The 23,664-nt window shown below is 41.4% G+C and overlaps 1 protein-coding gene across 10 annotated transcripts in view; it reads right to left on the reverse strand.

The window, feature by feature from the left end:
• Dnah11 (dynein, axonemal, heavy chain 11) overlaps positions 1-23,664 on the reverse strand; it is a 321,062-nt gene that overhangs the window by 68,713 nt on the left and 228,685 nt on the right. For 8 of the 10 annotated variants that reach the window (NM_010060.3, XM_017314946.2, XM_017314947.2 and 5 more), the window contains 4 exons: positions 19,838-19,972; positions 14,291-14,461; positions 8,017-8,252; positions 5,796-5,918 (listed from right to left, as the gene is read on the reverse strand). In NM_010060.3, the coding sequence (NP_034190.3) occupies positions 5,796-5,918; positions 8,017-8,252; positions 14,291-14,461; positions 19,838-19,972 (665 nt within the window). Of the gene's footprint in view, positions 1-5,795; positions 5,919-8,016; positions 8,253-9,181; positions 9,225-14,290; positions 14,462-19,837; positions 19,973-23,664 lie in introns of those variants that run through there. The other 2 variants (XM_006515467.3, XM_006515468.3) reach the window with 2 other exon arrangements.

The raw sequence follows: 23,664 nt of genomic DNA on the forward strand, positions 1-23,664 counted from the left end.
CTAGGAGGGTCCATTATACGAGCAGCTTTTGACTCCACTTTGAGAAGGATGACCACAGCCTCTGGGTAGCTTCTGAAACTAGGACTATCTGGTAACATCCAACACAGACTGGGAAGAGAATCCTTTAAATTTTTTGGGGTGTATTGAGAATTTGGGGCCCATGGATATGTTAAATTACACCAGGAAAACCACATCCAATAGCTTATTGAACATACCAGACTAAGGAGGGGTGTAATTCCCTCACCCAAACCCAAAGTGATGGCCATCTAACACTGTGATGGCACAGCCCCACACCAACCTACCATCTGGAACCTGGTACACCATTAACAGGGTGAGGACTCCTTAGTCAACTGCCTGCCTGACCATTACCTTTGCCCATTTGCCCTTCAGGACCTGGCCATGAACTGTTGTTTCCTGTTTCTAACCTGTTTCCTGCTCTGGACCCAGTTCGGCCTTTCATTAAGCTGAAATCTGCGGCTTTACTCTCAACCCTGTTTCCAGCAGGCCCAGCAGCAGCCCCTCCCGACAGTGGTCTGGTCCCTTATCTCATCAGAACAGACTCTCAGCCACTTCTGAAACCTCTTGGACTCTGCTCCAGCTTTATAAACTTGTGTTTGTTCAGCAAATCCTATGTATGAATGCAGATATATTTAAGACTCAGATAAAATAACCTGCATTCACTTCAGCCAATCTATCAAGACTTCTTCCTCTTTTTTGTTTTTGTTTTTGTGGTTACACATTGATTCTTATTACTTTAAAACAGTTTACTGTAAATAGAGAGTGTGGCTCACAGTGTTTTATAGGAATCTCTTAGGCCACCACGGATCCTAAATATCTGTGCGCATTTCAACACTGTACAGTCATCAGAAGGAAACCCAAGCTCATTAAACTCTATCAGGTACCCACAGGAAGCAAAACCTGCTTTCTCTCCCTGTTCTGTTTTTGGTTATACTTTTTTTCTTCTTCTTTTGTGATACATTAAAAAAAAATCCTTTAGCTGATATATTTACTTTTTCTCTACCCAGACAGTCACAGCTCCGGAAATAGAGTTCTACCTCATTATTCCATTTTTGTCCTGGGTAACCTTTTTTAAAAATTTTTAAAAAGGGATACAAAGTACGTTGCTCCTTTCTACAGAGATCTTACAGTGAGCTTGGAAATGAACAAAAATAAACATATTGAACTGGAGCAAAGAGAGGGGGGAAGGTTAGGGGAGGGGAGGGGAGTGGAGGGGAGGGGAGGGGAGGGAAGGGAAGAGAGAGGGAGTTGGAGGGAGGGAGGGAGGGAGGGAGAGAGAGAATGACATAGGTTGTGCTGAGTGGCAGACATTTAACATGGACAATTAGGGTGCAGTGGTATGGCTTAGTGGGTAAAGCATGGCTGTCACTAACCCTGATGATTTCATTGGATCTCTAGGACCCACTGGTGGAAAGAGACAATAGCCCCCTGCAAGACTCCTCTGACCACTACAGGATGCCATGCATGCACATGCTACCCTTATCCCTAAATATCCAAGATTTAAGAAGAAAACAACCCCAGAAAGTAGATGAGTAAGAGTTCGATTATATACATAGCACTAATAGAAATTCACCTGAGAGGTGACGGCATCAACTCATCTGGAAGAGTTTATTAAGAAATGCAGGTGTAGCAGTGTAAGCCTGCAATCCCCAGACTTAGGAGATGATAACAGTGGTATCAGGAGTCCAAGGTCATCTCGAATTTAACACAGAGTATGCGACCAGCTAGGGATATAAAAGATCTGATTCAAATAGCTGATGGAGAGAACTGGCTGGCCTTCCAGAGGACCCAGGTTCCATTCCAGGCACTCACATGGCAACTCACACCTGTCTGTAACTCTACTTCCTGTGATTCTGACACACTTATACAGACACAAGGCAGACAAAACACCAATGCACATAACATAAAAGATAAATTAATTTTAAAAACCAGAGAAGGAAGTGTGGAAGGAGAGATACAAGGAGAAGGAAGATGGAGAGAGAAGAAACTAAGTCTCTCCACATGGAACTGTTTGTGCCAAATAACATCTAAGACAACCTACCTAGGGTTTCTTGTTCCCCGTTTTTTTCATACGAAGAAAAGGTACTCTCTGCTCTTTTGACTGGACATCATTTCCCTAAATCACCCACTCTGGTAGCTTAACTACTTCTCCATGTGGCTGTTCTGTTTACCAAATCAGTTAGCCAAAATCTGATGAAGTGCCACATTCACATAGCCAACTGCTACTTTTCTTTGGGGAATAAATGCTTAAAAACAACCTTTATCTTTCAATGACTGCTAAGAGAAGTCATTATCTCTTTCCACACATCTATTCCCACACCACATCTCTCCATAAATCATACAACTATTTACTTGGCAGAAGACTGGAAATAACTTTTGTTGTTGTTGTTGTTTTTTCTGTTTTTCGAGACAGGGTTTCTCTGTATAGTCCTGGCCGTCCTAGAACTCACTTTGTAGACCAGGCTGGCCTTGAACTCAGAAATCCACCTGCCTCTGCCTCCCAAGTGCTGCAATCAAAGGCCAGCGCCACCACGCTCGGCTGGAAATAACTTTTGATCTATCCTTTTTTTTCACCAGGATTGCCCAATTTATAATCATGGCTGATATTAACACACACACACATACACACACACACACACACACATACTCACACACTCTCTCTCTCTCTCTCTCTCTCTCTCTCTCTCTCTCTCTCCTCCCCCCAGCCCAGGAAGTGAAGAATATACCTACAGAGACAAGCCAACTGTGGTACAGCTATGAAAGCTCATGTTGAGGGTCCTGGTTACCTCTCTAGGCTCACCTCTCTTGTACACACTGCCCTCCTTGCATGGCCCACACGGAATCCCCACCCACTAGATTCCATTTGCTGTGCTCAAGAACTACTAGGTGCTTTGAGTGTTTTGATATTTGGTATTAGGTCTCTCTGCCTAGGACTCCTGTCTCTGCCTGCTCATTTGATAAATGCCCACTCATATTCTGAGGCCTTCTCTATCAATGTAATCAACTGTAACTTTCTCCGTAAAGTCTTTTCACATCTCCACTGTGGGAGCAAGGGATCAGTCTACTCAGCAAGTTTTACTGTTTCTGAGGTGGGTTTCTCCCCACCTGACATGTCCTTGTGAGCAGAGCACCTCATCACACTGAGTCTGCAGTCCCCAGTGCTGTGTCCTGACATACAGCAGTAGCCAGAGGTTTATTCTGTACCAAAAGGATATGGACAGGTGACACCCACACTGTAGTCGCTGAAGAAACATCAAAACCTTCTGCATGTATGAAGGAAGCAGGTGAATATTCCCCTGAAGTGAGTGGTTCTCACACACACACCGAGCAGCTAGGATGGCTAAAGCTGGAACTGGAGTAATAGGTAGCTGTGAACTGCCTGATGTGAGTCCTGGGACCAAATTCAGGTCCTCTGGAAGAGCAGCCAGCACTCTCCAGTGCTGAGCCAGTTCTCCAGTCTTCATCTGTTATATTCTTATGGAGCACATTAAATTTTCTTGGTTTAAAATGGTAAAATGAGGGGGCTGGAGAGATGGCTCAGTGGTGAAGAATACTGACTGCTTTTCTAGAGGTCCTGAGTTCAACTCCTAGCAACCACATGGTGGCTCACATCCATCTGTAATGGGATCTGATGCCCTCTTCTGGTGTGCATGAAGTCAGAACATTCATATATTCATTCATTCATTCATTCATTCATTCATTTATTCATATATATATATATACATATATATATGTGTGTGTGTGTTATTTTGGTTTTAAAATATTTTTAGTTGCCATTATTTACAGTACATGTATGTACATGCAAATACCAAGGTGTATGTGTGGAAATAAGGGGACAATTTGCAGGAGTTGGTTTATCTCCTTTTACCATGTGGGTGCTAGGGATGGAACTCAGGTTGTCAGCCTTGGTGACAAGTGCCTTTAGCTGCTGAGGTATCCTGTGGGTCTGGATTGTTCTGGCCTGACTTTGTGAAGAAACTTAACGATCTCTGAACGTCTCGTGTCTAAACTCAAGCCTCTTGATCTTCCAGACGCCACCACTGCACATAGCTTCAGCAGATGTCATGTCTTAAACTTATCAGTGCTGAGAAATTTCAGATCACACAAATTCACGTGTGATGGAGAGCCATCACATTTTTTTTACACATAAATTAGGCTGTTGCAAGTTGATGTAAAAGCTCAAAGAATACATATTTCACTGACAAAAATTTTAGGTCTTCATAATAGAGCCAGCATCTTAATGACAAGGATTTCAGTTTGGCACATCCCAGTTTCTACACTGTACTTTTAACACATCATGCAAAGCTGCAATTATATTTATGTTAGGAGTTACAATTTGTCAGGAGGCTTATTAGATTTTCTAAATTCATGTCTGGGTAAATTTTGGTTTATTAAACAATTATAAGTTGTCAGTCACTCTAAATTGATTTACTTGGGGAGCTGTTTAATAAATACCACAGTGATTGACTGGAGACTAAGAGTTAGTCACCCTTCCTCTGCCCACTTCCACTTTCAGGAGAAATTCAGCGACACAAAAGGAGACAGATACCTCAGAGAGAGAGTGGGAGACAAAGAAGAATGAGTTTGGGGAAGTTTTACCTCAGTGAAGAGAAACAAGAAGAAATTTAAAAAAAAGTTATTCAATGAAGTCAGTTTAGGAACGATTTGTGTGTTCATCTGTACACATGCATGTGTGTGCATGCGAGAGAGGAACTGTCCGTATCTGTGTCGTGGTGCCTATGTGGAGGTCAGAGGCAGGTGCCCATCCTTGCCTTCCATCTTGTTTGAGACAAGGCACAGTGTTATTCTTTATTGCACACATCAGGCTAGCAAGCCTTTGAGAGTTTGTTAATCCTCCCACCTCATAGTAGGATGTCTGGCATAGACAAGTGCCACCACACTCAGCTTTATGTAGGATATAAACTCAGACCCTATGTTTGCACCGCCATGTCCTCATCCTTAAAGATGACCTTTCAACTAAAGCAGCCCCATCTCTTTCCCCAGGCCTGATCAAAGATGTCTCCTGCTTCTGACTGGCTTAGAAAGGTGACAGAATGACTCACCTGAAGGGCTTTTGATGCCCCTAGGAGGATGTTTGGGCATGTAATGCCCCAAGGGGGATGAAGCCATTTGGACAGTTACACCTATGACTGGGAGTGAGGTTGTGATTAGTCCCCTTGATGGTAACCCACCACTGGGTGTGTGGGTGTGGTTTCAGGAACATCGAGATAGACTCTCTTTTGAGACACACACACACACACACACACACACACACACACACACACACACAGAGAGAGAGAGAGAGACAGACAGAGATAGGAATGTATTAAGAGTTGACACATGACTGTTTTAGATTCTATATTACTTTATGCTATTATATACTATTATATTACTATGTGTTGATAAAAATTGGTCATTTAAAGTCTATTTTGATAATATACTAACTAACACAAGTGGTATGTAGAAAGGATAGACAAGAGTGTTCTGCAAGTTGCTGAGGTTAGAGTAAGCTGTATGAATTGAGCATGCTGGACTGTTCTCAGACAACAGTATATCCTCAGTCTATGATGCTGGAAGTAAATACATGGGGGTAGCTTGCCAAGTAGAATGAGGAGTGAGTTCCAATTATCTGCAAGGTACAGCCATCATAGAATGGAGTTCATAAATGTCACCAAGTAGATGCCAGTGGATGGTGTCTGTATATGAGGCCAAGAACCAGAGATAGCAGCAATTCACTTGGCACAAGGCATAGCTTTAAGAAACAACATAATACGTACTTTCCTTTCTTAGTGGTGTTCCTGCCGAGCAGAGGACCCAGGACTGGATCCACTGTCTCCTTGAGGTTTTCAATTAGGATGACATCACCGAAGGCCAGGGCTGTCTCAATGGTGTTTAAAAACCTGAAAGTGTAGTCAGAATCCAGATAGTAAGCAAGGTAAATGTAAAGAAGCACAGAAAATGTTCAAGATTATCGTGATTCAACTGTATTTTAAACAAACTTCTAGGAAACTTTATAGCATGGTATAAAGGAAGCTTTTATAAAAGAGTGCTTGGTCCCCTCTTAGGATTACACCAGAAATTAGGGGTCATATTTTGAGAGAAATTTTATAATCCAATATTAACTAACTGGTGCTGATAACAATCAGTGAAATAACTACAAAGGCTCTAAGTATTACATATATATGTGTGTGTATACACACACACACACACACACACACACACACACACACACACACACACATACACCATTTGCCCATTTAGACAAAATGAAGCTAAGTCTAGAGAGATGGCTCAGAGGTTAAGAGCTCTGGCTGTTCTTCCAGAGGTCCTGAGTTCAAGTGACAGCAAGTGACAGCAAGTGCACATTGGCTCACAACCATCTGTAATGGGATCTGATGCCCTCTTCTGTCTGATGACTTATTCTGTCATGCAGACGTACATGCAATTAGAGCACTCATATACATAAAATAGATAAATAAATAAATATTTATTTTTGACAGATACAAGAGAAGACTTTATTAGTGAGGTAGGGCAGGAAAGGGTGGGACAAATCACAGTCACCACTATGGAATCACACAACTATGAATTCCAACTTGGGGAAGGACAGTGAATAATGTAATCTGGACTCGTATCTTCCTCTTTGTCTTTCTTGTCTTTCATGTCTCCCTCCTTGGATCTGATTTGGCATTGTTCTGCATGGCTTTGTCATACTTGTGTGTGTGTGTGTGTGTGTGTGTGTGTGTGTGTGAGAGAGAGAGAGAGAGAGAGAGAGAGAGAGACTGTGTATGTGTGTGTGTCTGTGTGTGTATGTGTGTGTGTGTGGGGTGAGTGTGTGTCTGTGTGTATGTGTATGGGTGTGTGTGTGTGAGAGAGAGTGCGTCTGTGTGTGTATGTGTGTATGAGAGAGTGTGTGTATATGTGTATGTGTGTGTGTGAGAGAGAGTGTGTATGTGTGAGAGAGAGTGTGTGTGTGAGTGTGTGTGTGTGTGTGTGAGAGTATGTGTATGTGTGTATGTGTGCGTATGAGAGAGTGTATGTGTGTGTGAGAGAGAGAGTGTGTGTGTGTGAGAGAGAGAGAGTGTGTGTATAGGCCAAAGGCCAACTTTCGGTATTGTTTCTCAGGAGTTATCTGCCTTATCTGTACTTGCTGCAGCAGCCCCCAAGATGCGCACGACTCCATCTTCCCAGTGCTGGAATTTCAATTCATATCTCAATTTTTCTGGAGACTGAACTCAAGTCCTCATGCTTTCAGGGCAAACACTACTGACAGCTTTCTTCACAGCCCTCGGCTTCTATACCTTTAAGTTCCACAAAGTGGCAAACTATTACTTATTTCATGCCTGCTCTCCAGAAACAATCTCTCCCTAATTAAAGTAATGTTTGAGGATTGGCAAGTTCTGTGTCTCAAAGCTGCAGAAACTCTGGAGTTCACTACATACAAAAAGAAAGGAGAAGGCTCAAGGCAGGGGGTCCAAAAGAATACATTCAACTCTGAATTAAGGCCAACCAGAGTTCACAGCATCCAGTTGCTGAGACCTCACTGTTATGGGATACAATGACATGGCACCTAAGCAGACTCAGCTTTCAAAAATGACCAATAAAGCTAGCCTAGGAGATTAGGCATCCAGTGAAGGAATCTGTAACCATGGTAGCATCCTCCCTAGGCAAAGAATACATTCAGAGCTGTGACTATAATCATCATTAGCCTACAGACATGACTCTTATGTTACCATATACCCAGCACCCCACAGAAGGAAGGCATCGAATTTCCATCCTTAGCCCAGGGAATTCATATATTTTCAATCTTAGATACAATATTTTTTTTCCTTCATCTAATTGGGTGCTGCCCAACATGAATGTCTTTCAACAGAAATACTTTATAGGAAATATGAGCTAGCAAATCGTCAAGTGGGACCAAGCTGTGATGCTGTAAAGTGGTAGAAAGGTCAAGGCTTTATCCAGATCAGACCCACTTCCCTGCAGGTAACACCCACATACCCTTTCTGGCCTAAGTGTGTGACTTTCAGGTCAGGCCCATACTTATTCTTGATCCACTTAATTCCCTGTTGCTGGGGATCGATCATCAGGGGCCAGCGCTCGCAGTGAGTTAGAATGGTGGCATTTTCAGTTGACATCCTGTCGCTGGGTAGCCCTTCGTTATTCCAGGTGGCAATTGTAGCATCGTCTGTCAACATGGCAATCAAGTCCAGCCCTTCTGCTATTGGGATGGAAACCTTTGAAATCAAAGTTGAATGGGATCAGCTAGCAGCGTGACAGAGGAGAAGGACTGATGGTGGTAGACAAGAAAATGAGCCCGAAGCCAAGAGAAAATGAAGTCGGGAACACATGTGAAATCTCCACAGACTGCTCAAAGCCAGATGCAACTTGCATTGTGAACCTGACTGAACACAGACCTTTCAGAATCCTGTCAGCTGTGAATTCAGGAACTATTTTATTCACTGCATCCGCCTTGCCTCCCTTTCTGGAGTGGGTTAATCAAGTCTGTGCAGTTTGCTGAAATCACACCACTGTCACCAAAATGAGCAAAATTAGGTAACCTTTCAGGGATAAAGCCTTGTGCTCCCTATCCTGGGCCTCGGAACCTATTGCCACTTGCTGCATTTTTTTTTTTCTGTCAGTCTTTCCCATGTCTTCTTTAGAATCTCAGCCTTGCTCTCCCATCCTCTTGTTGTAGCGCAAACCTGCCTTCCCCAAGCCCAGCAGCTCTCAAACCCAGGCTGTCTGTCTATTACAGTCAAATGGGATCTTAAACAAATCTCTCAATAGGTTTTGTCTCTTTAGCCCAATGGCAGCTCCAACTGACATTAATATATTTAGATAGTATTTTTTTCCTTTGTAGCTTTATTCACCATGAATGTGTGCCAGAGAAACATGCCTAGGAGCTAACTTCGCTTAAGTGTTTTCTTAAGTGGAGACAGTTCATATTCTGAGTACTCCCATCACTGAAAAAGGAGTATGGGCAGGAGTGGCCATTCTTCTCTGAAGGCTACCTGGACCACCGCCCCTCCATCCTTAGCAGAAACATTAGCTCAGAGGCTGACATGGTCTGGATGTACAGTCCTCTCTGTATCGTTTCACCTGGCTGGTTACTTCCCTCTGGTCCCTATTGGCTTTCCAAGTTTTGCTATTAACTCTCAAGTACCTGAATGCATAGAAGGAACCTCCTCTCTGTCCATCCTAGCATCCTGGGGAGGCATGTGGGAACAAGAAGAGCATATGTATCTTCCTCTTTAGGTACCTGTCTCTCTCCATGCACGACATGTCGGATTGCAGTTACTGCTCTTGATCTTAGAACACATGAAACTATCTTACAACTCACTTGACATTTCAAATCCAATTATCTTGATTTTGTACCTCTCTTCCCTCTTTATATACCTTAACAGCCTTAGGACATCTAGGCTGTTACCTTACCATGGGTTTTCTTTCTTATGGCAAATTATACACAACATACATATGGCTTTTTAAATACCCACAGCCCAGTAGCAATACGTACTCATGATATCATGGGGCTATCACCCACCTCCATCTATAGACCTTTTTCATCCTCCCAAACTGAATCTTGTGTCTATTCAGAACATCCCCACCCCCACCCCAGCTCCAGCATCTACTACCTCTGTGTCTGTCATTATGAATCTGAATTCTCTGCCTCTCACAAGTAGATTCATACAGGGTTTGTTCTAATGCCTGCATCATTTCAATCAGAGTTATGTCAGCTAGACTTATCCACACTTCAGATTTCCTGTTTTATGTTGAATAGTATTCTAATCTATGTCTAAGCCACATGAAAATAATCCATTCACCTGTCCCTGGATTTCTTCCACCTCTTATTTTGTAATTAGCAATGTTTCTAGGTATTTGAGCATACAAACATATTCTGGAATCTCCGCTTTTATTTCTTTGGGGCATATAATCATGAGTAGGGTTATTAAGCCATAATTGCAATTGTATGCTTAATTTTGATTTATCTTACTATATTCTATCTACTTTCAGCTAAATCCAGGTTTCCAGCTAGCCTAAATATGCCTCTTATACTTTAATTTTCTTCTGCCAGTTCCATGAACTACCTGCTTTTTACACTTTTGACTAGCTGCCTGAAAACTTTGTGCCTGGCTGGATTCAGTATCCCTGTCTTCTTATGTCATGCTTAGACCTTGAAGCAAACGTCATTATAATGACTAAAGGTCAACCCACTGTTCCTGATGGGAAATGGGGGGGAATTAAAACACATACTCTTGTGAGTTCTGTCACTCACCTCCACTCCTCTGTGTAATGTCATCTATATGACAGAATTACAGTGGACACATCACACCTCCATATCAGAATGATAGAATGACGCATCAATTCATCTACATTTCCCTTTAACTTCTAACATTCAGACTCTTAAGCTACCTGACGTGCTTCTGGGTTTGCTTCCTAGCACTGCAAAAAACAAGCAAGCAAGCAAGAGCTGCGCCAAAGGAGAGTCATGCTGGGAGATGGGTTTTTAATCCTATCTAGTGCTGGATAAGCTTAACTGAAAGAGGAGTTGATGGCTGGGAGACACAGGATGGCCTCAGAGAAGATAATCCTGGGAAGAGGAGTAAGGCAGTGCAAAGGCCTGAGGCTGAACTACTTGGAACATTTATGAAGTGGATGGCAAGGCAGGAGCAGAAGAGGAAGGGAATCAGACTGAGGTCCAGTGACACAGTCAACAGCCTGTGAAAGCCTGACACTTTTGGAGAATGTCTGGATTTTGTTCTGAATCACTGAATGGAGAATCATTCAAGGGATTTAAGGGGAAAGGGGACATTCGTTTTTGTTTGTCTGTTTGTTTTTGTTTTGAAAGGGTGATATATTCAGAGGCACTTTAAGGAACAGACAACCCATCCTAGACTTGTAGAAAGGTGTTTGTGGGTTCTTATAGCAATCTAAGAGAACATGATGGCTTGGGCCAGCATAGCAGTACCAGAGGTGGCAGAAAACACTTGACTCTCAGTATATACAGCTTCATGGATGGATTGGGTGTAGATGTGACATAAAACGGAACATGGGAGGTGACAGCAGGGAGTTGCCAATAAACACAGGAAAAGCTGAGTGGAGGAGGTTCTAAGGGCAAATCAGGAGGTCATACTACCACATCTGAGGCAACTTTCAGACATTCAAGTACAGGGACTATATAGTCTGGGTGGAGGCACACATTGGGAGGTCAGCAACATAAGGATGGTGTGTTCAGCCTGGATAAATCATGAAGATGGTGTGAGTGGAAAGGGAAGTGGTTGCAGGTAGAAGCCCTGGATGTCAATATTAACAGCTTGGAGCATGGGGGTAGGACTGGGAGAGTCAAAGACACTCAAAAACTGACCAGCAAAGTAAGATCACAGAGGGTGGTGTTTTCCAACCAAGTGAAGAAAGCATAGATGTCAGGAGGCACAGTCAAGTCTGTGGAGCGCTGCCAACAGGCAAACTCAAGGAAAATGGCAAACCTTAATACTGTACACAAACTCTGACAGGCAGATGTTGGGATAAAAGCTTGTCTAGAGTGACCAGGAGTGTGCAGGAGAGGTTGGCCCTCTAAGGATTCACACAGAAGGCAGCATATATGAACCTAAACAATGGTCAGGGATAGATTAGCTGTGTTTCTACACTGTCATGTTGCAGATGTCAAATAACTCTTATCCTTGCATGCTTTTGAGCACTGGTCTATTCTAGCTTTCTGTGTCCCCTACAGAAGGACTTGGTTGTAATTCCAAAGTTTTAGGATATATTTTAATGTCTTGAAAGACAAGGGTATCTTATGGTTCTATTTTTAAATTATCTTGGCTGTCCTTAAAAGCATATCCTGCAACAAACTGTACAGTCATTGAGTCAAGTGAAAACACAATTTTCCTTGGTGCTCTAACTTAAATCAAATTGAGTTTATTCATTAAATAAGTCATGATTGATACATTTAGACTATCTACATATAACACATATAGTAATATAAATTAAATATATAGTAAATAATAATACATATTAAAATAATATGTATTGTTCAATCTATGTGCCTTTCTGAGAACATTTGAGGACAACTAATTCTCAGTGTTCGGAGGATACCTTACCAATGTCTAGGTCATCAATAAATGACATGCTTGTTTTACAGATTTATAATTTCCACAAATCATACTTGATAATTGGTTTGTATCCAAACAAATAGATGGCCTAGGATATTCTTCAGGCAAACTGACAATCCAAAGAAAGGCAGGAGATACCCATAGACACACAGAGCTCCTATATATTGAGGAGAAATACAGGAACTGTTAGAAAAAAATTCAGTTAAACAGTAGCATTAATGATCACATATCTTCTGTTCCCACCACTACCACCACCCTGCCATGGCCACCCTGCCATGGCCACTGCACACATCCAGGATATGAGTTCCCACCTCACTGCCACTGAATATGGAGGAAAGTGTGGTAAGCAGCTGAGCCATGTTTGGCTCCACAAGGACAAGCACTTGTTACATTTATGCAGCATGTTCTGCTGGGTCCTGTGGAGACAGGAGGTTCTCTCCTCCTAGCAGAATCTCATCCTTTCTCTCAAACTATGGAGTAGCATCCTTTAGTTTAGCTCTGCCCAGAGATGAGCAGAAAAAGCTGGTCAATGTAAAGTCTGTCTTTGTTTGTATGGTGACTTACAAAACACTAAGGATAGATACAGAGCTGTGGTGACTGAAAACCACATGGGGTTTCCTGGGGGAGGATCTTCAGGTCACAGCTAAACAGGCCTTCTGTGGAAATTAATACTTGTTAGCATATATTACATGGAAATTGTAATTTTGCTTTGGTCACATATTTAAGAGCTCAACTTGGACAAGTTAGTTAATTATAGAATCTTATGATCTCTTCAAAACAGATTATTTTTTCATAGACTCTCAGGTTTTGAATTAAATGAACAACAACAACAACAACAAAAATCAACTGATACGGAATTTTCTAGAGGCACAAATGACTTTAGACTAGCAGCTAAAGACCAGTTTTAAAACTGATATAGAATAGGCAAGTTTCTAGTGAAGAAACTGATTTGGCACATGAGTTTATACCTCAGCACAAGTGAGCAGTTATACCAGGAAGACAATACTCAATAGCTTTCATGTTAGCAGTGAATTTTCTCATCATTCTAGGAGAATGGGGGTTGGTTCTTTACTACTAATGGTGAATGTAGAGAGAAACATTAAAGAGGGTACCTATCAGTCTGCAGTAGTCCCAGGATGACCTGGACAAACACGAGAAGAGTCAAGCGTGGAGAAGACAAGATGAAGAAGATAGAAAGATAAGAGGAGAAACAGATGGTGACCACTTTAGAAGCTAAGAGCTGGGTGAAATCGTCAGGCCGACTCATACCCAATCAAATCTTTAATGATATTTAAAGGTCAAACTTGAAATTTAGAGAGTAACACACATAATCTCATGTAAGAAGTCTTCAATTTAAAGCAAGTTTTGAGATTATAGGTGTGTGAAATAATTTAGTTACAATGGGATTTTTCCATGAATATGATGAATTATGTGCCTCTAGTGATGAGCTTCCCCGAAAACATTGATTTCCTTTAAACCACTGACTTTCCATTGGCATATGCGTAGTTGTGAGAAGAGCTACTGTGAACCCTGAGGTGCAGTTGCCTTGGGACACTAACACACAGAAGGTTGAAGATGTCTTGACATGCTAGTAAAGGGTAAGTAGACTGGGGGCAACTTACATCAATCATAAGTGTGGTGTCACAAGAAGACTGTGGTCTGGACATCAGGTGGGCTGACTTCCTGCTTTGGGGTGGGAATTGTTTAAAACTTTTGCTCCTCTATTTTCTCAACCACACATGGGAGAAAATATTTTGGCTCTTTGATTTTATGTTGTCTATGAACTTCATGGTCCAAATGTATGTTAAGCTTTTTTTTTTTTAAATGTCATTTTACAAAATGCTGTACTTTAATTTGAAAGTAATCTTGAAAAATCCTTAATAAATATCAATATTAGAAAGAAAACAAAAAGCTGCATGATGTTCAATAACCTAACACTCTGACTTTGCTTCCTATTGTCTTGTAAAATGCACCCTCTAACCACGAGTCAATATTCTTTTCATTTCCAGGTACAAATCATCATTAAAATGAGATAAATAGGACAAAGATGTTAGAGATGTCACTACAGAGGTACTAGGTACCCTGGCATACATACAGTGGTCACTGATGGGATTCCTTGGCAACACTTTCCTCATGTTGACAGAGTGAAGGATGGGCCTCACCTTCTGCTGAAGAAATGGAATCCACTTGCAGTCCACCAGTTCCTGGCGATACTGTCTTGTGAAGGACCCAATGTAAGACACAAATGCCGCCGTGAGGAGCACATCTCCACACAGTGTCTTCTCTTGAGTTTCAAAGGACTTAATGGACTGACCCCATCGAATCTTCTCTGACTGAAGGATAAAATTACCCATATGTAATTACAGGGTGAGCGTCAACTTGCAAACGCTTAATGCAATTACCTGACAACACAGTTCAGGGCTATGGCCTCCTGCGCCATCTCTAGGGAGAGAGAGTGGAACTGGGTGGAGCAACTGCTATAATCTTTTGCATGTCTGAAACCCATCATCACCACGCAGTTCTCCCACTCTCTCCAGCCAAGTTCAGCATCACATGACATGAGCTCATTCATTCACATCTTGGTTTCTCGGTGGCACTAACTCTTTAATCATGATGGGGACCCTCTTAACGGGTCAATCCATTGCTTCCCTTTCCCTCTGGGAGAACAGAGCTGCTGCAAGTGAGTAATGTTAGGATTTTATGTTTAAAAAAACAAACAAACAAAAAAATCTTACTATGCAATGCTCCCTGGCCTCCAATTTGCTGCACTTCCACTTTAGACTCTCCAGTGCTGACATTCTCATGGCTGCGTAATGTCATGCTCAACTGCTAGGATTCCTGGTGTTACCCTGGCTAGTCTTCATTCTTAAGCCCCCTTTTTTTAGTCAACATCACTATACTGCTTAAACCAACATTTAAAAAAAAAATATATATATACATATATATATATATATTGGCTATGGGCTGACCGGACAAAGAAAATTGCCAAACATCATTCATGTTAATTAATTAAAACATAAAGCTTAAATAACCACTTATTCTGAATTCTGTTAATTAAAGAATGGTTCTAGTAGTAACCAAATTTGGGCCATTTTTCTAGTATAATCATTAAATCAGTGGAGGGAGCTCTGAGTCATGTTAAATGATGGGAATCAGGACCTAGCTGGCCTCAGTGACAATATGCTCAGAAGCTGGGTTGCACTCCTTCTATTTAGTGGGCTGGTCATTTAAAATCTGATTTACAGGTTAAGTATGTAGAGCCCTTAATATTGGATTTGTATAAAACTGCGGTAAATATGTATGGATTGCCTGAGCTGCAGGGTAGTTCACTAATTCACCCCATTTTGAGGCATGTTGAAAATTAATATAACATTCTAAGACATGAAAATTAATAAGAGCCAAACAATCAGAAATTTCATAGGATAAGGGAAGAGAATCCTATGATCCTCTCTTCCTTTCAGGAAAAAAAAAAAAAGGTCATAGGAAACATAACTGACAGATGACACAAAAACTACAATGTCAGCTTCCTGAAAATCATAAGAACATGTATAGGTGTGTCCCAGACCCGGAGCTGCTCGTAAGAGCATCTGGGACACTCGTGGTTGTGTCCCAGAGCCACATTGTTAAAGATAGGAAGCACAGCTATTAGTCCACTTTTCAGAATTCATTACTCTCCTTCCTCAACCACAGACAATACATTCGGTTCACTCAGGACGCCTCCACTCATCTAGCCCCCGTCTGTGTTGTTGCTTTGTAAATGATAATAAAGTTTACCTACCTCATTCTCCAAAACACCCCTGGACTTGAAGATTTACTAAACACAGACTTATTGGCTGTTGAGAGCGTCAATAATTTCATTCCACCACCCCTGCAGCATAAATCATTACTGACACTGGCTAACAAGGGTTTAAGAGTTGGAACTTGTCCTATAATAAATTTCCGGACAGTTAAAAATCACTATAATTTTATTCTAATGCATTATAGATTGCCTGTAATGTCATCCTGGCTGGGGTGACCCATTTCTAATTTTGAACAGCTGTTCAGCTCAGGAGTTAGTTAATGATTAAATATAAATTGCCTGATTTATTAGTCTGAATGGCTGAGCTTCCAGGTCAATGCTATACAGAGAAAATCATCAGTCTTGATGCTTTTCAGAAGTTAACTGTCTCCTGTTCTAGCCAGAAAGAATTTATCCTCGCAGGAAAAGAACTGACATGTTCAATTAATCCTTCAAAAATATATTTTTCCTACTTAACAACATACAAGCTAACTCCCTCTTCTTATTGTCTAAATTAGTGTAAGTCCAGGCTTTGAGACTATCCCTGTGAATTAGAGATACTGGGAAAAGCCTGTCTCCATCATGATAGAATCTTTAAGTATCTCAAAAGCAATCTAATTACACAATATTTTTAAATATATACCTTGTAAGTGGTAAACACGCCAACTACTTAAGTAGAAGTAGCTGTAAGGACTAGTAATAGTGAACTTCCTCAAGTAACCTGAAGAGCGCTCTCTCTCTCTCTCTCTCTCTCTCTCTCTCTCTCTCTCCCTCCCTCCCTCCCTCCCTCCCTCCCTCCCTCCCTCCCTCTCTTTCTCAAGCAAAAGAAACTCCAATAACCCATTCATTCAACAAATATCTATTAATGTCTAGTCTCTGTCTGTGATCAAGTAGTTCAAAATATATGAAGCTTCTATTATCAAAAAGTTTGTGTTTATATTTAAAGAAAAAGAAACACACAAAACATTATATTATACACCCCCCTTCATACACACACACACCCCACACATGACTCTGGGAATATCATGAAAGATTAGGCATAAAGATTGTAACAGCCAGAAGTCAGGGAGGATCCAGGCCCAACAGTATCTTCTAGATATGACAGGATGCTTATACTCATGAACTCACAGCAGCCATGGTTGCCAGAACAAGACCCGAACAAGATCAAGCCAGTCAACACTCAGCAAGAGTAGTGGAAGGTTCCACCTCTCACTGAAGAGCTTTTGATAAGTATAAGATGTTGAAGGCAGGAGAGTGAGCTTTCTTTATCTGCTTTCTTTTTCGTATTGTTCATGGTAGGTTGCTCATGATCCAGTGAATGGCCCTACACCTGTGCACATTTGGGCAGTACTAACTGGACTTAGTGTATAATAAAACAAAAAGAAGAAGAAGAAGAGAAGACAAAGTTGGGAAGATGTTGGGGGAAGGGTCTGAAAGGTGTTGGAGTGGCTGTGATAGTGGCCTATCTAAATGCAACTTTAGTAAGATGGCCATATGCTTCTTAGTAATGTATTTTTCAGGTTGTATACTTGTAAGCATTCATATACCAATATTGATATCCTACCATCCTGGAGCCTAGTATACCTTAGGCTTAAACAGCATCATTGAGATACAATTCTTCTACTATGAAGTTTACTTTTTAAAGTACATAACTGAGTTTTCAGTGCACTCAATCACTTGCATAACCTTCCCCACTGTGTAACTTTACAACACTCTTCTTGCTTCCCCACTCCTTCACCCCAGAGATCCTTCTCTTTGCCCTAGCAACACATCCAGCCTTTGATAACTCATACACCTGGCTCTTTGTTGGTTTGTTAGCAAGGTTTTCTTGAGGTTTATCCGTGCTATGGCACTGCATAGATATAGTATATTTCTGTGCAGTTTTTGATGAATCTGAGTTCTTAATAATTTGGAATACTGTAAAGACTGATAAATAATGACATCAAACTTTTCATTTCTTTAGGGCGTATACCAATGATTGCACCTGCTAAATCATGTGAAAACTGTATGTTTAACATTTTGAGGAGTTCCCAAAGTGTTTTTTTTTTCTAAAGAGGACAATCTATTTTAAATTCTAACAAACAATACAGGACAGTCACAGTGTCCCTATAGTCTCACCAGAAATTACAACTGCCCATGTTTTCTATTATAGCTTACCCTATAGGGCAGGAAGTGGTTACTGTGTAGTTTTGATATGCATTTCCCTAGTGACAAATGTTGAATATATTTTCATGCCTTTGGCCTATTTTAAGACTTAGATGGAGAAATGTCTACTTAAGTTTCTTGATTTAAAAAAAAATTCATAGGAAACATGAGACTCATCACAACTGCACATGGACAGTGCACTTCATGCATTATCCAAATCCCCACTTAAGATACAAGAAAACAGAGTAGAAAAGCTTCAAAGACTTGTGTCAATCATTTAATGTGATATAACAGGACAAATAAAATTTGGTATCAGCAACTTATCACATCTGAGGTCATGTTCAACTGTGCATGCTCATACAAGGGAGAGTTAATGAGAATTACCTAAAGAATTTTATCGGTAGAAAGCCATTCATTTTACCGTGCCAGTCACCCATAAGAAGAGTGAACACCACAAACAAACAGTCAGTTTTAGTATAATAGTATTGTCTGCTGGTGTCAGTCAGTAGCAAACTGTCTAGCAAGTGTCCTGAACTCTATATTATATTTTAGGGAAAACCACCAAAGAGAGAAAAGGGTGGGAAAAAAAAATGAGTGGATGACCTGCCAGCCAGCACACCACATCATCTCAAAGTGGCTGAAACTAAATCCTGACAAAACTGGTATTTTTTAAAAATTAAAACATATATATATAACTTGCAAATAAAACAGAGATACTTAAATTGACCAGACACAATGTCTGCACATCCCAGTGGACTTCTCTAGAGTTAGAACAGTCATTCTGAAGCCTTGGAGCTCTGTGTTGCATTTACAATAATGAAAAGTCATGAAAGAAAGTACAAAGCTAATCGCTCAGTTCTAACTCTGACACAGATTCCCTTTCCCTTTTTCCCTTCCCCCTTTTCCCTTTCACTTTTCCCCCTTTCCCTTTCCCTTTTTCTCTTTTCTCTTCCCTCTTTTCCCTTTCCCTTCCCCTTCCTTCCCCTTCCCCTTCCTTCCCCTTCTCCTTCCTTCCCCTTCCTTCCCCTTCCCTTTCCTTCCCCTTCCCTTTCCTTCCCTTTCCTTCCCCTTCCCTTTCCTTCCCCTTCCCTTCCCCTTCCCTTCCCCTTCCCTTCCCTTCCCCTTCCCTTCCCCTTCCCTTCCCCTTCCCCTTCCCTTCTCCTTCCCCTTCCCTTCCCTTCCCCTTTTCCCCTTCCCCTTTCCCCCTTCCCCTTTCCCCCTTTCCCCCTTTCCCCCTTCCCCTTTTCCCCCTTTCCCCCTTCCCCTTTTCCCCTTCCCCTTCCCTTCCTTCCTTCCCCCCTTCCCCTTCCCCTTCCCTTCCTTCCTTCCCTCCTTCCTTCCTTTTGGTGGTAGAAAATAGTAAAAGTATAGAAACCAGTGTCTGTTTTGACATGGATACATACACTCATACATGTGTGTGTGTGTGTGTGTGTGTGTGTGTGTGTGTGTGTGTGTATGTGTATGTATGTAACTGATTGGTCATTTTTGTTTTGTTTTCAGGCAGAGTCTGGTATTAGTCTCTATGATCTTGAACTTGCTTTGTAGCTGAGGATGACCTTGAACTGGTTCTCCTGCTTCCAAACCTTTAATGCTGAGCTCATAAGCATATACCTCTGTGTCTGGGTCTATAGTTGTTGGCTTTCTCCTTCTGGTAACTTGTATCCTTAAGTCTGGGTAATGATTAAATATTCTCCAATAATATGTTTAGTTAGTAATTGAGAACAATGACTATTCAATCCAAAACCACCAGCCTGAATATTTCATGAGAGTTTTGAAGAAAACTTGCCTCAAGTTCACTGACAAGTTTGTTGGCTAGGTCGATCGTCTTATTGGTTTGATTCACTTCTTCCTGACACCGGACCTTCTCAGCTGTTGCCTTTTCAAATGAAGCTGTAAGTCTGCTCAGATTATGATCCAGATCCTAAAAGGAGGAGTCAAAATCAACTTCAGAGATGTTTTTAGATATAACAAACATTACAGCCCCTGGAAGGTGCCTGATGACTCAAAAGGAATCCCCTTCTTTCCATTGTTGCTCTTGTACCATGCATATTAATGGAAGAAAGGAAGCTATGATGATGAATAATATGTCACAGGCACCCTAGACAATCGCTTGATAGATGGCAAACTATTTCCTGCTTCCTCTCTCCTGGATGGGGTGCACACTTGATTCAGAGAAATTGAATCGAGCGATAATCTCTAAGACTCAAATACACTATGAGTGCCAACCCCTCTGTTTGGATTCATAATCCCGTCCTCCAGGAGTAACTATGCCATTTATTAGTTTAGAGCAGAGACTATCTTACTCTGTAGCTCAGACTTGTTTGATCTCTCAACTGGCCTCCCTCTGCCTTTTGAGTGCTGGAGTTATAGGTATGTGCCCGTGCCTGGCTCAGTGACACCTGTGCCAATGGTGAAGGTTTGTTTGTGCTTTTACACCTTCCAACTCTTCATTCTGTACAGAACTGACAGAAGGAAAGAAAATTTCAGTTACTGGACCCCTTCAGACCACATCAATCTGACTCACTGGATTTCTCTTCTGGGAATTAGGCATTAAGACTTGGTCATGGGGGTTGCTTCATTTAGAGGGAGACCATCCATCTCCAACCGTGGATGCAGAAAAGCAAGCTGAATCGTGAAAGGTCAAAGGCTCTTATAGGAGGAGCAGGATGAGTCAGTGTCAGTTCGTGAGGGTTTCCAAGAGACATGGGGGCTTTCTCATTTCTTGAGAGGCCCAACATACTTTCTACTTTTAGTCATATGATTTTTGTTTGCATCTTAAGACATTTTAAAAGAGTTCACATACAGCCAAAGAGATGTCCGATGGTTATGAGATACCTCACTGTGCCCATCTTATTACTAGTAAGTTCTCAGAGACCTAAGACTTACAACACTGCTTTTATAAGTACATGCAAGTTTCTAAGATCTCTTGATAAAACATGGTGAAACACTACTTACTTGTTACTTTATTATTTTAAGATTATTGGTAAGTGTGTGTATGTGTGCACCTGGATATGTGTATACACATACTGGTGCCCACAGAGACCTGGGGCATTGCATCTCCTGGAGCTAAAGTCACAGAGGGTTGTGAGCTGCCTAGGGTGGGTACTAGGAACTGAACCCAAGTCCTCTGGAAGAACAACAGCTTCATCAAGAACAACTCCTACCTCCTGAGCCATCTCTCCAGACCCTTATTTATTCTTTGGGATAAAGTCTCACTATGTAGCTTTGGCTGTCCTGAAACTCATTCTGAAGACTAGAAAGGCCTTGAACTCACAAAGATCCATCTGCCTCTGCCTCCCAAGTACTGGAAGCTAAGTTTTTATTATAATAACATGAAATAGGTCTATAATGTTTACTTCTGTCTTATTTTCCAGTAGAACATAGATGTCTCCAATTCTTATAGATTTGACATTATTCATTCTTGTATATTTGTATTGTAGTATAAGTGCAAGTCATGAAATACTGCACCATTATAAGCAATAAGCCATACATAGTGAGACTCTGTCTCAAAAACAAATAATCAACAACAAAACTAGCTTTATAAAATGCTGAAGCCCATGCAAGCTGTAGCATCAGCCATGGATTTGAGGGCTTATAGACTCATGCCACTTCCTGTTTAAACATACTGATTACTGGGATTGACTAACAGATTTCTGACTCCATTTGAACATGGGTCAAAGAATCTGTACTTCTAAACCAGTCCCCATGTGACACGTGCTACTACTGGTCTGGGAACACACTTTGAGAGACACTATTCTAAAGAGCCTGGGTTGAAGTTTCCTTTATAGTCACCCTTAAGCCTTGTTTAAGATACATGACAGATGGCTGTGGAGAAGACTCAGCAGTAGCTGTACAAGAGTGGGGACCTGAGCTCAGGTCCCCAGCAACCAGCTAAAGCCTGGTATAACAGCATGCATTTGTAATCTCACTCCTACTCAAGATGAGAGGCAAGGGCTGGAGAATCTCTGTCTGCCACACATGCCTCAGCAAACAAGAGATCCTGCCTTAAACAAGGTAGAAGGTGAGGGCTGACACTTGGGATGACTTCCAGACATGTATGCACCAAAGCACATGTGCATCTGTGTGTGTGTTCATGCACATCCCCCCAGATGACTGATGATGATGATTATAGATAGATAGATAGATAGAGAGATAGAGAGATAGAGAGATAGAGAGATAGACAGATGATAGATATATGATAGATAAATGATAATGATAGATGGTAAATAGATGAGAGATAGATAGATAGATAGATAGATAGATAGATAGATAGATGATAGATGACAGAGCATTTTAGCCTTTCTTCCACTGAACTTAGCAATTTTTTCACCCAAGTCTTCACTATAAAGCTGTCTTTTATTCTAAACCTAGAAATAGACACAGAGATAACACACTGGTCTGAAGGAACTTGCAGGGAAGCCCAGATAGAGCTATCTCTTCAGAAAATCCCTACTGCTCTAAGCAAGGCTTAAGATCAGGAGCAAGGAAAATTCAGAAGGGAGGCACAATGAGATGGTGGAGACATGAAACCCAACAGAGGCTGGGATTTTCTTGGGTTTGGATCTTATGTACTATGTATCACTGGCTGAAACCCTGCATAGGTCCTTAGCATAGATAGCCCTGTGGCCCTGGAGGAATGCAAACCTTGGAGGAACTTGCTGCTTCCTAGAAATCTATCCTTGCCCAGGGCTTGAGGGAACTACATTTTGGTAGACATTTCAGCTTTATTCTGTCCTTTTCTCTGTTGAGTATTTAGCTCTGAGGCTTATCAATATAAGTACTGAAAACTGCCCATCTAAACTCCTCCCAGCAACCTGCGGCCTGTTCCAAAAGATTATTAGTCCTACAAACTAATCTTTGCACTATCACGGTTAGCTCCATGGTCATTTGAGGACCATCACTTTCCCTACAAACATTAAATCTCTTCTAATGGCTACAGAAAGCCATTAAGAATAGATAACATTTTCTAAGTTTTGTTGAGAATGGTGGTGGAAATCATTTTTATACATGTTTATCCTAGAGTTTTCTAGGATGGATGGATGGATGGATGGATAGATAGATAGATAGACAGATAGATAGAGTTATCTTTGCTGTTGACCTGGTTTTATTCCACCAGTCCTTGGGTATGATGGAAGGGCATGCTGGCTGGGCAGGAGAAGTGTGTGGTCAGGTGATCTGGGTGAGGTAGGGTAGTGAAGGTCTATTGAATGGGTTCCCCAGCAGAGAGGAGGGTGTGAATTACTTAAAGAGCTGTTGGAGGAGAAATCTTCTGGGATTACTGGCCATCTTATGCAAACCATTGCCACAGAGAGGCCTTGCAACAGGTGGGTACAACTCAGTGCATTCCTGGGATATTTAGGGAGCCATTGCTTTCATCTCTGCCTTGGAAAGTTGATCTCACTCTGATTTTTATAACTTGCCTTGAGATTTTTTTAGAAGAATCTCTATGAGAAAATGGCTCACCCTTTTTTATCAAGTAGCACAGTAGTGTCCACTAACACAGCAGGTATAGTATATGTTTTATAAAAGGCCTACGCAGCCACAGGGATACTTTATGGCTTGATGTGTACCCTCAAGCCTTCCTCCCTCTTTCTTCACACATTCACATGGCAA

Source organism: Mus musculus, chromosome 12 (assembly GCF_000001635.26).
Source record: "Mus musculus strain C57BL/6J chromosome 12, GRCm38.p6 C57BL/6J".
NCBI classification, from domain to species: Eukaryota; Metazoa; Chordata; class Mammalia; order Rodentia; family Muridae; genus Mus; species Mus musculus.